The sequence below is a fragment of the Oncorhynchus nerka genome, linkage group LG9b (genome assembly GCF_034236695.1).
Source record: "Oncorhynchus nerka isolate Pitt River linkage group LG9b, Oner_Uvic_2.0, whole genome shotgun sequence".
Classification (NCBI taxonomy): Eukaryota; Metazoa; Chordata; class Actinopteri; order Salmoniformes; family Salmonidae; genus Oncorhynchus; species Oncorhynchus nerka.
The window spans coordinates 50,302,366-50,319,355 of NC_088424.1; the positions used below are offsets into that span (position 1 = coordinate 50,302,366).

General features: G+C 41.6%; 2 protein-coding genes across 2 annotated transcripts in view; both read left to right on the plus strand.

Moving 5' to 3' along the window:
* LOC115119876 (cathepsin Z) overlaps positions 1-1,533 on the plus strand; it is a 28,601-nt gene extending 27,068 nt beyond the window's left edge. The window contains exon 7 of the mRNA XM_029648765.2: positions 1,451-1,533. Within this exon, the coding sequence (XP_029504625.2) occupies positions 1,451-1,491 (41 nt within the window). The 3' untranslated portion in view covers positions 1,492-1,533. The remainder of the gene's footprint in view (positions 1-1,450) is intronic.
* The window catches only part of LOC115126014 (metallophosphoesterase 1-like), a 35,967-nt gene continuing 19,225 nt past the window's right edge, over positions 249-16,990 (plus strand). Inside the window, exons 1-6 of the mRNA XM_065013811.1 lie at positions 249-1,599; positions 1,850-1,958; positions 3,127-3,230; positions 7,618-7,698; positions 10,104-10,215; positions 12,870-12,947. Coding sequence (XP_064869883.1) covers positions 1,343-1,599; positions 1,850-1,958; positions 3,127-3,230; positions 7,618-7,698; positions 10,104-10,215; positions 12,870-12,947 — 741 coding nt within the window. The 5' untranslated portion in view covers positions 249-1,342. The remainder of the gene's footprint in view (positions 1,600-1,849; positions 1,959-3,126; positions 3,231-7,617; positions 7,699-10,103; positions 10,216-12,869; positions 12,948-16,990) is intronic.

The window sequence follows — 16,990 nt, forward strand, 5'->3', positions numbered from 1 at the left end:
GGGTCCACCATGTGGGGGGTTCACCATGTTGAGGGGTCCACCATGTGGGGGGGGGGTTCACCATGTGGGGGGTTCACCATGTTGGGTGGGGTCCACCATGTGGGGGTCCATGTTGGGCGGGTCCACCATGTGGGGGGTTCACCATGTGGGGGGGGTCCACCATGTTGAGGGGGTACACCATGTTGAGGGGGTTCACCATGTGGGGGGGTCCACCATGTGGGGGGTTCACACTCCAGTCCAGCTGGAAACGGTGATGCACCTTAAAGGTAGTTGCCAACTGCCATATAAAATAAAATCCACAGAGGAAGAAACGTGAAGATGAGAGATTAATAAGGGAAACGAACTTCCCTTTTATCTGTGGAGTAATTGTTGGGAGTAAAGAAACACACGATTTTGTATAATTCAAAAATGTGTTTCAATTCTATAATAAATCCAGCTAAAAAGAACCATATAATTTCTGGTCAAATAAAAACATCCTGTTTATCTCCCAGGACAAATGAGCTAGAAACAGCCAGCTAGCTAAATGACCATGAATGTTTTGTGTATTTCTACATGTCCCCCCAAAAAAATGAATATAGTTGATTCACAGTTTTGGTATTTTTAACTTGCATGTCATGAGGATAGAACAAATCAACACGCAGCACGATGGCCGACGCAGAGCAGAGCCAGTTTGGTCAGCGTGTTACATTAGGCCCATATTGACTATACAGTTTACACTAGACCGTATCATTGGCCTGCACAGTAACGGGCTCAGTGTGTTTAATTCAAAACCTTTGTGTATTGACCTTATTGACCAAAAATGAACTGAAGTATGTGTGAACTATATTATTGTAACGACCCTGGGTTTATAATTATTATTTTATAATTATTATTAGTTTATAATTATTATTATCCTACTATCAAGGAGTCGTTATGACCATTAGACCAGTGTGGGGGAAACACATCCTCAGGAATTACATAAGAAACTATATTACTGAATGAGCCCTGGTGATAATGCCATTTAAAAGACCGCAGAATCCACAAAGTCTCCCCATCAACCACCGGAAGTGGTGAAAATATACCCTTTAAAGAGCACCCCGCAGAACTCAACCGCTCACCAAATCGACCGCTTGATTGGCGGAGATAAGGCTATCCGCCGCGGTCGGATCTTTGAATTAAAAAAATATATATATTATAGGCCTATACGGTATTTATATTACATTTTGCACAATGCGATGATAACGTCACGCAGGCATTGATATTTAGGTTTGAAGATAATTTTAAAAAAGACGATGCCTGGTGAAGCGCGGTTCCATCAGTGCGCCTCTATTGCAGGTCATCTGAAAACAACAATAGATATATCATGTCGTGTTTGAGCGTCGCATGCAGCGCTGTTATTGTCCTGTTCGGAGCGGTTTGCAGCGTTTTCATATTCTGTGAGTATCTGATTTATTACGCCGCGATATTACAGTGCGGTTGGCCTGGGATCGACCATGGTGCCCCGGCGAGTGAGAGGAGCGCAGACGGCCAACCAGAGCCGGAGGTTCTCCGCGCTATGGTGCTGTCAGACACGCACCTCCTCGGCGCTGTCGGAGGGCACTGGTTCGACAAACTGCGAAGGTAATTCATCCTCATAAATCTATATGTTATTATGCATTTTATTTGATTGTGAAACAACAGCAACTACAAAAAGTATGTTTTGCATAGTTTCTAGGGACCGCATGACGCTCCGTGTCAGCCTATATCCACGCTGTCTCTAAGCAGATTACAGCAGTTCAGTCGTCAGCAATAACAACAGGCAAGGGTAATGCATGGTGCGCTGGGCTGACGGATGATTGACTGATATGTGGTCTGTCTCTGTGCAACCCAGGGAATGGCAGATGGAACGAGCTTTCCAGACCGCCCTGGCCCTGCTCCGACCTGAGGTCGTCTTTATACTGGGGGATGTGTTCGATGAGGGGAAATGGAGCTCTCCGAAGGTATGTAGCCATAACAAGCACCTTGTAGGTCTACTGCAGTGAATTTGGTGGTGTGTGTGGGGGGGATTCGAAACCTACAACTCTTAGTCCTAGCCATTACGCAAAGAGGACCAAACCCTTTGATGTTAATTCTTGCAACGCTAGGCATCTTTCTGTAATGGTCATAGACCTAAAATATTTAAGTCAGAAACACTATTACATGTATCTGTAATAGTGTAACTGTAATGGTGTATATATCTGCTATATTTATAACTATTGTTCTACTCTATTCTACTTCATGTATTAAAATATATATATATATACAGTTCAAGTCGGAAGATTACATACTTAGGTTGGAGTCATTAAAACTTGTTTTTCAACCACTCCACAAATGTCTTGTTAACAAACTATAGTTTTGGCAAGTCGGTTAGGACATCTACTTTGTGCATGACACAAGTCATTTTACCAACAATTGTTTACAGACAGATTATTTCACTTATAATTCACTGTATCACAATTCCAGTGGGTCAGAAGTGCCTGAAGGTACCACGTTCATCTGTACAAACAATAGTATGCAAGTATAAACACCATGGGACCACACAGCCGTAATACCGCTCAGGAAGGAGACGCATTCTGTCTCCTAGAGATGAACGTACTTTGGTGCAAATCAACCTGGTGAAGATGCTGGAGGAAACAGGTACAAAAGTATCTATATCCACAGTAAAACAAGTCCTATATCGACATAACCTGAAAGGCCGCTCAGCAAGGAAGAAGCCACTGCTCCAAAATCACCATAAAAAAAGCCAGACTACAGTTTGCAACTGCACATGGGGACAAAGATTCACCCAACTTGTTGTGGGAAGCTTGTGGAAGGGTACCCAAAATGTTTGACCCAAGTTAAACAATTTAAAGGCAATGCTACCAAATACTAATTGAGTGTATGTAATTTTCTGACCCACTGGGAATGTGATGAAAGAAATAAAAGCTGAAATAAATCATTCTCTCTACTATTATTCTGACATTTCACATTCTTAAAATAGAGTGGTGATCCTAACTGACCTAAGACAGGGAATTTTTACTTTAAATGTCAGGAATTGTGGAAAAACTGAGTTTAAATTTATTTGGCTATGGTGTATGTAAACTTCCCAACTTCAACTGTACCTTGGGTTTTTATTTCCCAACGTAACAGAACTGGGAGGATGATGTCTGTCGCTTCCAGAAGATGTTCAGACATCCCAGTGACACAGAGCTGGTAGTTCTGGTTGGAAACCATGACATCGGCTTCCACTACGAGTAGGTGAACATCCACCATGAACTGATGGCACATTATACTGTAGAATCAATACTGATGGCACATTATACTGTAGAATCAATACTGATGGCACATTATACTGTAGAATCAATACTGATGGCACATTATACTGTAGAATCAATACTGATGGCACATTATACTGTAGAATATATACTGATGGCACATTATACTGTAGAATCTAGACTGATGGCACATTATACTGTAGAATCTAGACTGATGGCACATTATACTGATGGCACATTATACTGTAGCCCAAGTTGCCATGTCCATACTGTAAACCTGAATTATGAATGTTATGTCAAGTCAATGAGGCCTTTTCAAAATCTATGTTTTTGCCTTCTCGTTTGCGGATTACGAAAAGGACAAAGCATAATGTGGAATAGTGAAATAATTCAATGTATAGACCTAGTACCGTACGGTAATCTCTCTGTTACGTGAACATTCCGGTACCGTACGGTAACCTCTCTGTTACGTGAACATTCCGGTACCGTACGGTAACCTCTCTGTTACGTGAACATTCCGGTACCGTACGGTAACCTCTATGTTACGTGAACATTCCGGTACCGTACGGTAACCTCTCTGTTACGTGAACATTCCGGTACCGTACGGTAACCTCTCTGTTACGTGAACATTCCGGTACCGTACGGTAACCTCTCTGTTACGTGAAATTCCGGTAACCGCTCTGTTACGTGAACCCGGTCTCTGTTAACCTCTCTGTTACGAACATTCCGGTACCGTACGGTAACCTCTCTGTTACGTGAACATTCCGGTACCGTACGGTAACCTCTCTGTTACGTGAACATTCCGGTACGGTAACCTCTCTGTTACGTGAACATTCCGGTACCGTACGGTAAACTCTCTGATACGTGAACATAACCTCTCTGTTACGCGAACATTCCGGTACCGTACGGTAACCTCTCTGTTACGTGAACATTCCGGTACCGTGACGGTAACCTCTCTGTTACGTGAACATTCCGGTAACATTCTGGTACCGTACGGTAACCTCTCTGTTACGTGAACATTCCGGTACCGTACGGTAACCTCTCTGTTACGTGAACATTCTCCGGTAACCTCTCTGTTACGTGACCGTACGGTAACCTCTCTGTTACGTGAACATTCCGGTACCGTACGGTAACCTCTCTGTTACGTGAACATTCCGGTACCGTACGGTAACCTCTCTGTTACGTGAACATTCCGGTACCGCACGGTAACCTCTCTGTTACGTGAACATTCGGTACCGCACGGTAACCTCTCTGTTACGTGAACATTCCGCATTTGTACGGAACATTCTGGTACCGTCGGTAACCTCTCTGTTACGTGAACATTCCGGTACCGTACGGTAACCTCTCTGTTACGTGAACATTCCGGTACCGTACGGTAACCTCTCTGTTACGTGAACATTCCGGTACCGTACGGTAACCTCTCTGTTACGTGAACATTCCGGTACCGTACGGTAACCTCTCTGTTACGTGAACATTCTGGTACCGTACGGTAACCTCTCTGTTACGTGAACATTCCGGTACCGTACGGTAACCTCTCTGTTACGTGAACATTCCGGTACCTCTCTGTTACGGAAATTCCTCTCTGTTACGTGAACATTCCGGTACCGTACGGTAACCTCTCTGTTACGTGAACATTCCGGTACCGTACGGTAACCTCTCTGTTACGTGAACATTCCGGTACCGTACGGTAACCTCTCTGTTACGTGAACATTCCGGTACCGTATTCGGTACCGTAACCTCTCTGTTACGTGAACATTCCGGTACCGCACGGTAACCTCTCTGTTACGTGAATATTCCGGTACCGTACGGTAACCTCTCTGTTACGTGAACATTCGGTACCGTACGGTAACCTCTCTGTTACGTGAACATTCTGGTACCGCACGGTAACCTCTCTGTTACGTGAACATTCCGGTACCGTACGGTAACCTCTGTTACGTGAACATTCCGTACCGTGACGGTAACCTCTCTGTTACGTGAACATTCCGGTACCGTACGGTAACCTCTCTGTTACGTGAACATTCCGTACCGTACGTAACCTCTCTGTTACGTGAACATTCTGGTACCGTACGGTAACCTCTCTGTTACGTGAACATTCTGGTACCGTACGGTAACCTCCTCTCTGTTACGTGAACATTCTGTACCGTAACCTCTCTGTTACGCGAACAACCTCTCTGTTACGGAACATTCCGCACCGCACGGTAACCTCTCTGTTACGTGAACATTCATTACCGTTACGTGAACACGGTAACCTCTCTGTTACGTAACCTCTATGTTACGAACATTCCGGTACCGTACGGTAACCTCTCTGTTACGTGAACATTCCGGTACCCTGTTACGTAACCGTACGGTAACCTCTCTGTTACGTGAATATTCTCGGGTACCTCTGTTACGTGAACATTCCGTACCGTAACCATTCTCTGTTACGTGAACATTCCGTTACGTGAATATTCCGTACGGTAACCTCTCTGTTACGTGAACATTCCGGTACCGTACGGTAACCTCTCTGTTACGTGAACATTCCGATACGTGGAACATTCTGGTACCGCACGGTAACCTCTCTGTTACGTGAACATTCTGGTACCGTACGGTAACCTCTCTGTTACGTGTTACGTGGTAACCTCTCTGTTAACATTCCGGTACCGTACGGTAACCTCTCTGTTACGTGAACATTCCGGTACCGGGTACCTCTGTTACGTGAACATTCTGGTACCGTAACCTCTCTGTTACGTGAACATTCCGGTACCGTACGGTAACCTCTCTGTTACGTGAACATTCCAGTACCGTACGGTAACCTCTCTGTTACGTGAACATTCCGGTACCGTGAACATTCCGGTAACCTCTCTCTGTTACGTGAACATTCCGGTACCGCACGGTAACCTCTCTGTTACGTGAACATTCTGGTACCGTACGGTAACCTCTCTGTTACGTGAACATTCCAGTACCGTACGTAAACTCTCTGATACGTGAACATTCTCTGTTACGTGAACATTCTGGTACCGCACGGTAACCTCTCTGTTACGTGAACATTCCGTACCGTACGGTAAACTCTCTGTTACGTGAACATTCCTGGTACCGTCGGTAACCTCTCTGTTACGTGAACATTCTGGTACCGCACGGTAACCTCTATGTTACGTGAACCTACTCTGTTACGTGAACATTCCGGTACCGTACGGTAACCTAACTCTGTTACGTGAACATTCCGGTACCGTACGGTAACCTCTCTGTTACGTGAACATTCCGTACCGACGGTAACCTCTCTGTTACGTGAACATGGCAATCCGTTACAATATTCCAGTACCGCATCCTCTGATACGGAACATTCGCACGGTAACCTCTCTGTTACGTGAACATTCCGGTACCGTACGGTAAACTCTCTGATACGTGAACATTCCGGTACCGTACGGTAACCTCTCTGTTACGTGAACATTCCGGTACCGTACGGTAACCTCTCTGTTACGTGAACATTCCGGTACGGTAACCTCTCTGTTACGTGAACATTCCGTACCGTACGGTACCGTTACAACATTCCGGTACCTAATCTCTGTTACGTGAACATTCCGGTACCGTACGGTAACCTCTCTGTTACGTGAACATTCCGGTACCGTACGGTAACCTCTCTGTTACGTGAACATTCCGGTACCGTACGGCATTCTCTCTTTGTTACGTGAACATTCCGGTACCGTACGGTAACCTCTCTGTTTCGTGAACATTCCGGTACGGTAACCTCTCTGTTACGTGAACATTCCGGTTCCGGGTAACCTCTCTGTTACGGTAACCTCTCTGTTACGTGAACATTCCGGTACGGTAACCTCTCTGTTACGTGAACATTCCGGTACGGTAACCTCTCTGTTACGTGAACATTCCGGTACGGTAACCTCTCTGTTACGTGAACATTCCAATACGGTAACCTCTCTGTTACGTGAACATTCCGGTACCGTACGGCATTCTCTCTTTTACGTGAACATTCCGGTACCGTACGGTAACCTCTCTGTTACGTGAACATTCCGGTACGGTAACCTCTCTGTTACGTGAACATTCCGGTACGGTAACCTCTCTGTTACGTGAACATTCCGGTACGGTAACCTCTCTGTTACGTGAACATTCCGGTACGGTAACCTCTCTGTTACGTGAACATTCCGGTACGGTAACCTCTCTGTTTCGTGAACATTCCGGTACGGTAACCTCTCTGTTACGTTAACATTCCGGTACGGTAACCTCTCTGTTACGTGAACATTCGTGATAAATGATGAATTGAGTCAAACTGTTAACGAGATGAAAAGAAGCCCATAAAGTCTCACAAATAATCCACACAGCAGTTTGGACTTGGACTGAAGTCTAACTCTCTTGGTTCTTTGTCCTCCTGAAGAATGGACTGGTTCAAGTTACAGCGCTTTGAGAAGGCCTTCAATACCACCTCCACCAGAATGGTCACCAAGAAAGGAGTGAAGTAAGTCACTGCGCTGTTTGACCTCCTTATGTAAATCTCTCACTCTATCATCTCTACCCTGTTTCTCTTATCTCTGTCTCGCTTGTTCCCCTCTCTCTTCCTCTCACTCTATCATCTCTACCCTGTTTCTCTTATCTCTGTCTCGCTTGTTCCCCTCTCTCTTCCTCTCACTCTATCATCTCTACCCTGTTTCTCTTATCTCTGTCTCGCTTGTTCCCCTCTCTCTTCCTCTCACTCTATCATCTCTACCCTGTTTCTCTTATCTCTGTCTCGCTTGTTCCCCTCTCTCTTCCTCTCACTCTATCATCTCTCTAATCTCTGTCTTGCTTGCTCCCTTCTCTCTCCCTCTCTCGGTGTGTCTCTCTTTCCCTCTGTCTCTCTCTATTCAACCCCCAGCCTGTATGTATTCTGTGAGGTCAGCATTTAAATCCCTTCATGATGATCTATCCTGTTTTATGTTTGTTGTCTCTCTACTGTATGAACCCTAAGGTGTTGTCTCTGTCTCTCTACTGTATAAACCCTAAGGTGTTGTCTCTCTACTGTATAAACCCCAAGGTGTTGTCTCTACTGTATGAACCCTAAGGTGTTGTCTCTGTCTCTCTACTGTATAAACCCCAAGGTGTTGTCTCTAAACTGTTGTCTCTGTCTCTCTATGAACCCTGTTGTCTCTGTCTACTGTATAAACCTGTCTCTCTACTGTATAAACCCTAAGGTGTTGTCTCTCTACTGTATAAACCCCAAGGTGTTGTCTCTACTGTATAAACCCTAAGGTGTTGTCTCTGTCTCTCTACTGTATAAACCCCAAGGTGTTGTCTCTCTACTGTATAAACCCCAAGGTGTTGTCTCTGTCTCTCTACTGTATAAACCCTAAGGTGTTGTCTCTCTACTGTATAAACCCCAAGGTGTTGTCTCTCTACTGTATAAACCTAAACCCTACTGTATGAACCCCAAGGTGTTGTCTCTCTACTGTATAAACCCCAAGGTGTTGTCTCTCTACTATATAAACCCCAAGGTGTTGTCTCTCTACTGTATAAACCCCAAGGTGTTGTCTCTCTACTGTATAAACCCCAAGGTGTTGTCTCTCTACTGTATAAACCCAGCAAGGTGCTGTCTCTGTCTCTAAGGTGTTGTCTCTCTACTGTATAAACCCCAAGGTGTTGTCTCTCTACTGTATAAACCCCAAGGTGTTGTCTCTCTACTGTATAAACCCCAAGGTTTTGTCTCTCTCTCTCTACTGTATGAACCCTAAGGTGTTGTCTCTCTACTGTATAAACCCCAAGGTGTTGTCTCTCTCTACTGTATAAACCCCAAGGTGTTGTCTCTCTACTATATAAACCCCAAGTTTGTCTCTCTACTGTATAAACCCTAAGGTTTTGTCTCTCTACTCTATAAAACCCCAAGGTGTGTTGTCTCTCTAAACTGTATAAACCCAAGGTGTTGTCTCTGTCTAAACCCCAAGGTGTTGTCTCTACTGTATAAACCCCAAGGTGTTGTCTCTGTCTCTCTACTGTATAAACCCCAAGGTGTTGTCTCTGTCTGAAACTCTACTTGTCTCTATAAACCCCAAGGTGTTGTCTCTGTCTCTACTGTATAAACCCCAAGGTGTTGTCTCTGTTGTCTCTACTGTATAAACCCCAAGGTGTTGTCTCTCTCTGTATAAACCCCAAGGTGTTGTCTCTCCCCAAGGTGTTGTCTCTCTACTGTATAAACCCTAAGGTGTTGTCTCTCTACTGTATAAACCCCAAGGTGTTGTCTCTCTACTGTATAAACCCCAAGGTGTTGTCTCTCTACTGTATAAACCCCAAGGTGTTGTCTCTCTACTGTATGAACCCCAAGGTGTTGTCTCTGTCTCTCTACTGTATAAACCCCAAGGTGTTGTCTCTCTACTGTATAAACCCCAAGGTGTTGTCTCTCTACTGTATGAACCCCAAGGTGTTGTCTCTCTACTGTATAAACCCCAAGGTGTTGTCTCTCTACTGTATAAACCCCAAGGTGTTGTCTCTCTACTGTATAAACCCTAAGGTGTTGTCTCTCTACTGTATAAACCCCAAGGTGTTGTCTCTGTCTCTCTACTGTATAAACCCCAAGGTGTTGTCTCTACTGTATAAACCCTAAGGTGTTGTCTCTGTCTCTCTACTGTATAAACCCCAAGGTGTTGTCTCTGTCTCTCTACTGTATATACCCCAAGGTGTTGTCTCTGTCTCTCTACAGTATAAACTCCAAGGTGTTGTCTCTCTACTATATAAACCCCAAGGTGTTGTCTCTCTACTGTATAAACCCCAAGGTGTTGTCTCTCTACTGTATAAACCCCAAGGTGTTGTCTCTGTCTCTCTACTGTATAAACCCCAAGGTGTTGTCACTCTACTGGTGAACAGGTTTGTGTCTCTCGTTGTTTTTTTCTCTAGCTTTCTGTTGGTCAACAGTGTGGCGTTGCATGGTGACGGTTGTCCTATCTGCCAATCAGTGGAGAAACAGCTTCACACACTGTCCAGGGACCTCAACTGTTCACTACTACAGGTGGGTCTTCTACCACCCACACACACCCACACCAAGAGTCCAGGGACCTAAACTATTCCCAGTGAGTGCCCTCTACAACTCAGACATTTAAAGGAGTTAAAGCTGGAGTCTGATTCGTTACGACTTTCCTGGAGTGGATCCTTTGTTCGTACCCCCTCAGGGAAATTGAACTTATTCCAGAAGCTCCAAGACTCCGCTGGCGGAGAAGAGGTATTCGGAGTGGACTTCTAGTCCGACTCAGGAGGCCGCACATCATCCACCGCATCCGAGTATATTACTCGCTAATGTTCAGTCTCTGGATCATAAAGTAGACAAGCTCAGGGCGAGGATCTCCTTCCAGAGAGACATCAGGGATTGTAACATACTCTGTTTCATGAGAGCGTGGCTCTCTCTGGACATACTGTCCCTATCCAAACAGCCAGCTGGGATCTCAGTACATCGCACAGACAGGAATAAAGAACTCTCTGGGAAGAAGAAAGGTGGGGGGGCAAAGATAACTGAAGAACCAAGAAAGCAAAGATAACTGAAGAACCAAGAAAGAAAAGATAACTGAACTAAATGACTTTCGTCCCATAGCACTCACTTCTGTCATCATGAAGTGCTCCGAGAGACTAGTCAAGGATCATATCACCTCCACCTTACCTGATACCCTAGACCCACTTCAATTTGTTTACCGCCCCATTCAACACCATAGAACCCTCCAAACTCGTCATCAAGCTCAAGACCCTGGGTCTCGACCCCGAACCTGTGCAACTGGGTACTGGACTTTCTGACGGGCTGCACCTTAGAGACTGCACCACCCGGTTACTCAACCCTGCACCTTAGAGACTGCACCACCCGGTTACTCAACCCTGCACCTTAGAGACTGCACCACCTGGTTACTCAACCCTGCACCTTAGAGACTGCACCACCCGGTTACTCAACCCTGCACCTTAGAGACTGCACCACCTGGTTACTCAACCCTGCACCTTAGAGACTGCACCACCCGGTTACTCAACCCTGCACCTTAGAGGATGCTGCCCTATATACATAGACATGGAACACCAGTCACTTTAATAATGGAACACTGGTCACTATAATAATGGAACACTGGTCACTTTAATAATGGAACACTGGTCACTTTAATAATGGAACACTGGTTACTTTAATAATGGAACACTGGTCACTTTAATAATGGAACACTGGTCACTTTAATAATGGAACACTGGTCACTTTAATAATGGAACACTGGTCCCTTTAATAATGGAACACTAGTCACTTTAATAATGGAACACTGGTCACTTTAATAATGGAACACTGGTCACTTTAATAATGGAACACTGGTCACTTTAATAATGGAACACTGGTCACTTTAATAATGGAACACTGGTCACTTTAATAATGGAACACTGGTCACTTTAATAATGGAACACTGGTCACTTTAATAATGGAACACTGGTCACTTTAATAATGGAACACTGGTCACTTTGATAATGGAACACTGGTCACTTTAATAATGGAACACTGGTCACTTTAATAATGGAACACTTGTCACTTTAATAATGGAACACTGGTCACTTTAATAATGGAACACTGGTCACTTTAATAATGGAACACTGGTCACTTTAATAATGGAACACTGGTCACTTTAATAATGGAACACTGGTCACTTTAATAATGGAACACTGGTCCCTTTAATAATGGAACACTGGTCACTTTAATAATGGAACACTGGTCACTTTAATAATGGAACACTAGTCACTTTAATAATGGAACACTGGTCACTTTAATAATGGAACACTGGTCACTTTAATAATGGAACACTGGTCACTTTAATAATGGAACACTGGTCACTTTAATAATGGAACACTGGTCCCTTTAATAATGGAACACTGGTCCCTTTAATAATGGAACACTGGTCCCTTTAATAATGGAACACTGGTCCCTTTAATAATGGAACACTGGTCACTTTAATAATGGAACACTGGTCCCTTTAATAATGTTTACCTACTGTTTAAATCATAATTACATTACAGCCTTATTCTAAAATGGATTTTTAAAATGTTTTTCTTCAATCTACACACAATACCCCATCATGACAAAGAGAAAACAGGTTTTCCTAATTTATTCAAATTTAAAAACTGAAATACTTTATGTACATAAGTATTCAGACCCTTTGCTATGAGACTCGAAATTGAGCTCAGGTGCATCCTGTTTTCATTGATCATCCTTGATGTTTCTACAACATGATTAGAGTCCACCTGGTGGTAAATTCAATTGACTGGACATGATTTGGAAAGACACACACCTGTCTATATAAGGTCCCACAGTTGACAGTGCATGTCATAGCAAAAACCAAGCCATGAGGTTGAAGGAATTGTCCGTAGAGCTCCGAGACAGGATTGTGTCGAGGCACAGATCTGGGGAAGGGTACCAAAAAATGTCTGCAGCATTGAAGGTCCCCAAGAACACAGTGACCTCCATCATTCTTAAATGGAGGAAGTTTGGAACCACCAAGACTCTTACTAGAGCTGGCTGCCCGGAAAAACTAAGCAATCGGGGGAGAAGGGCCTTGGAAAATATTGCATGCGCGATAAAACAGCGTGTATATTGCGACTGTATGTACCACATTACTCCTCTCCTCTGTTTCACTTTAATGTTTTGTTATCTGCCAGAATTCTGAGTCCAGCATTATAAGAGAATACTGCCAAGACGCGTGGACCTATCCTTCTACAACACCCATCATCCTGCAGGTAGACCCCTGTTACATAGTAATAACCCCTGTTACATAGTAATAACCCCTGTTACATAGTAATAACCCCTGTAGTAATAACCCCTGTTACATAGTAATAACCCCTGTTACATAGTAATAACCACTCCCCTGTTACATAGTAATAACCACTACACTGTGACATAGTAATAACCCCTGTGACATAGTAATAACCCATGTTACATAGTAATAACCCCTGTTACATAGTAATAACCCCTGTTACATAGTAATAACCCCTGTTACATAGTAATAACCCCTGTTACATAGTAATAACCCCTGTTATATAGTAATAACCCCTGTTACATAGTAATAACCCCTGTTACATAGTAATAACCCCTGTTACATAGTAATAACCACTACACTGTTACATAGTAATAACCACTGTTACATAGTAATATCCCCTGTTACATAGTAATAACCACTGTTACATAGTAATAACCACTACACTGTTACATAGTAATAACCACTACACTGTTACATAGTAACAACCACTACACTGTTACATAGTAATAACCACTACACTGTTACATAGTAATAACCACTACACTGTTACATAGTAACAACCACTACACTGTTACATAGTAATAACCCCTGTTACATAGTAATAACCACTACACTGTTACATAGTAACAACCACTACACTGTTACATAGTAATAACCACTACACTGTTACATAGTAATAACCCCTGTTACATAGTAATAACCACTACACTGTTACATAGTAACAACCACTACACTGTTACATAGTAATAACCCCTGTTACATAGTAATAACCACTACACTGTTACATAGTAATAACCACTACACTGTTACATAGTAACAACCACTACACTGTTACATAGTAATAACCACTACACTGTTACATAGTAATAACCACTACACTGTTACATAGTAATAACCACTAAACTGTTACATAGTAATAACCACTACACTGTTACATAGTAACAACCACTACACTGTTACATAGTAACAACCACTACACTGTTACATAGTAATAACCACTACACTGTTACATAGTAACAACCACTACACTGTTACATAGTAATAACCACTACACTGTTACATAGTAAAGATACACTGTTACATAGTAACAACCACTACACTGTTACATAGTAACAGCCACTACACTGTTACATAGTAACAACCACTACACTAGTTACAACCACTAGTAATAGTAACCACTACACTGTTACATAGTAATAACCACTACACTGTTACATAGTAACAACCACTACACTGTTACATAGTAACAACCACTACACTGTTTTATAGTAATAACCACTACACTGTTACATAGTAATAACCCCTGTTACATAGTAATAACCACTACACTGTTACATAGTAATAACCACTACACTGTTACATAGTAATAACCCCTGTTACATAGTAACAACCACTACACTGTTACATAGTAATAACCACTACACTGTTACATAGTAATAACCCCTGTTACATAGTAATACCCTACACTGTTACATAGTAATAACCACTACACTGTTACATAGTAATAACCCTACACTGTTACATAGTAACAACCACTACACTGTTACATAGTAATAACCACTACACTGTTACATAGTAATAACACTGTTACATAGTAATAACCACTACACTGTTACATAGTAATAACCACTGTTACTGTTACATAGTAATAACCACTACACTGTTACATAGTAACAACCACTACACTGTTACATAGTAATAACCTACACTGTTACATAGTAATAACCCTACACTGTTACATAGTAATAACCACTACACTGTTACATAGTAATAACCCCTGTTACATAGTAATAACCACTGTTACATAGTAATAACCACTACACTGTTACATAGTAATAACCACTACACTGTTACATAGTAATAAACAACCACTACACTGTTACATAGTAATAACCACTAAACTGTTACATAGTAATAACCACTACACTGTTACATAGTAATAACCACTACATAGTAACTGTTACATAGTAACAACCACTACACTGTTACATAGTAACAACCACTACACTGTTACATAGTAATAACCACTACACTGTTACATAGTAATAACCACTACACTGTTACATAGTAACAACCACTACACTGTTACATAGTAACAACCACTACACTGTTACATAGTAACAACCACTACACTGTTACATAGTAATAAAGTGATAGTAATAACCACTACACTGTTACATAGTAATAACCACTACACTGTTACATAGTAACAACCACTACACTGCTTCATAGTAATAACTGTTACATAGTAATAACCACTACACTGTTACATAGTAACAACCACTACACATAGTAATAACCACTACACTGTTACATAGTAATAACATATAGTAATAACCACTACACTGTTACATAGTAATAACCACTACACTGTTACATAGTAATAACCACTACACTGTTACATAGTAATAACCACTACACTGTTACATAGTAATAACCACTACACTGTTACATAGTAATAACCACTACACTGTTACATAGTAATAACCACTACACTGTTACATAGTAATAACCACTACACTGTTACATAGTAATTAATAACCACTACACTGTTACATAGTAATAACCACTACACTGTTACATAGTAACAAACTACACTGTTACATAGTAATAACCCTACACTGTTACATAGTAATAACCACTACACTGTTACATAGTAATAACCACTACACTGTTACATAGTAATAACCACTACACATAGTAATAACCCCCTGTTACATAGTAATAACCACTACACTGTTACATAGTAATAACCACTACACTGTTACATAGTAATAACCCTGTTACATAGTAATAACACTGTTACATAGTAATAACCACATAGTAACAACCACTACACTGTTACATAGTAATAACCACTACACTGTTAATAACCACTACACTGTTACATAGTAATAACCACTAAACTGTTACACTACACTGTTACATAGTAACAACCACTACACTGTTACATAGTAATATCCACTACACTGTTACATAGTAACAACCACTACACTGTTACATAGTAATAACCACTACACTGTTACATAGTAACAACCACTACACTGTTACATAGTAACAGCCACTACACTGTTACATAGTAACAACCACTACACTGTTACATAGTAACAACCACTACACTGTTACATAGTAATAACCACTACACTGTTACATAGTAATAACCACTACACTGTTACATAGTAACAACCACTACACTGTTACATAGTAACAACCACTACACTGTTTTATAGTAATAACCACTACACTGTTACATAGTAATAACCCCTGTTACATAGTAATAACCACTACACTGTTACATAGTAACAACCACTACACTGTTTTATAGTAATAACCACTACACTGTTACATAGTAATAACCCCTGTTACATAGTAACAACCACTACACTGTTACATAGTAATAACCACTACACTGTTATATAGTAATAACCCCTGTTACATAGTAATAACCCCTGTTACATAGTAACAACCACTACACTGTTACATAGTAATAACCACTACACTGTTACATAGTAACAACCACTACACTGTTACATAGTAACAACCACTACACTGTTACATAGTAATAACCCCTGTTACATAGTAATAACCACTACACTGTTACATAGTAACAACCACTACACTGTTACATAGTAACAACATGTTACATAGTAATAACCACTAAACTGTTACATAGTAATAACCCCTAAACTGTTACATAGTAATAACCCCTGTTACATAGTAATAACCACTAAACTGTTACATAGTAATAACCACTAAACTGTTACATAGTAATAACCCCTGTTACATAGTAATAACCTGTTATATAGTAATAACCACTACACTGTTACATAGTAATAACCACTAAACTGTTATATAGTAATAACCACTACACTGTTACATAGTAACAACCACTAAACTGTTACATAGTAATAACCACTACACTGTTACATAGTAATAACCCCTGTTACATAGTAATAACCACTACACTGTTACATAGTAATAACCACTAAACTGTTATATAGTAATAACCACTACACTGTTACA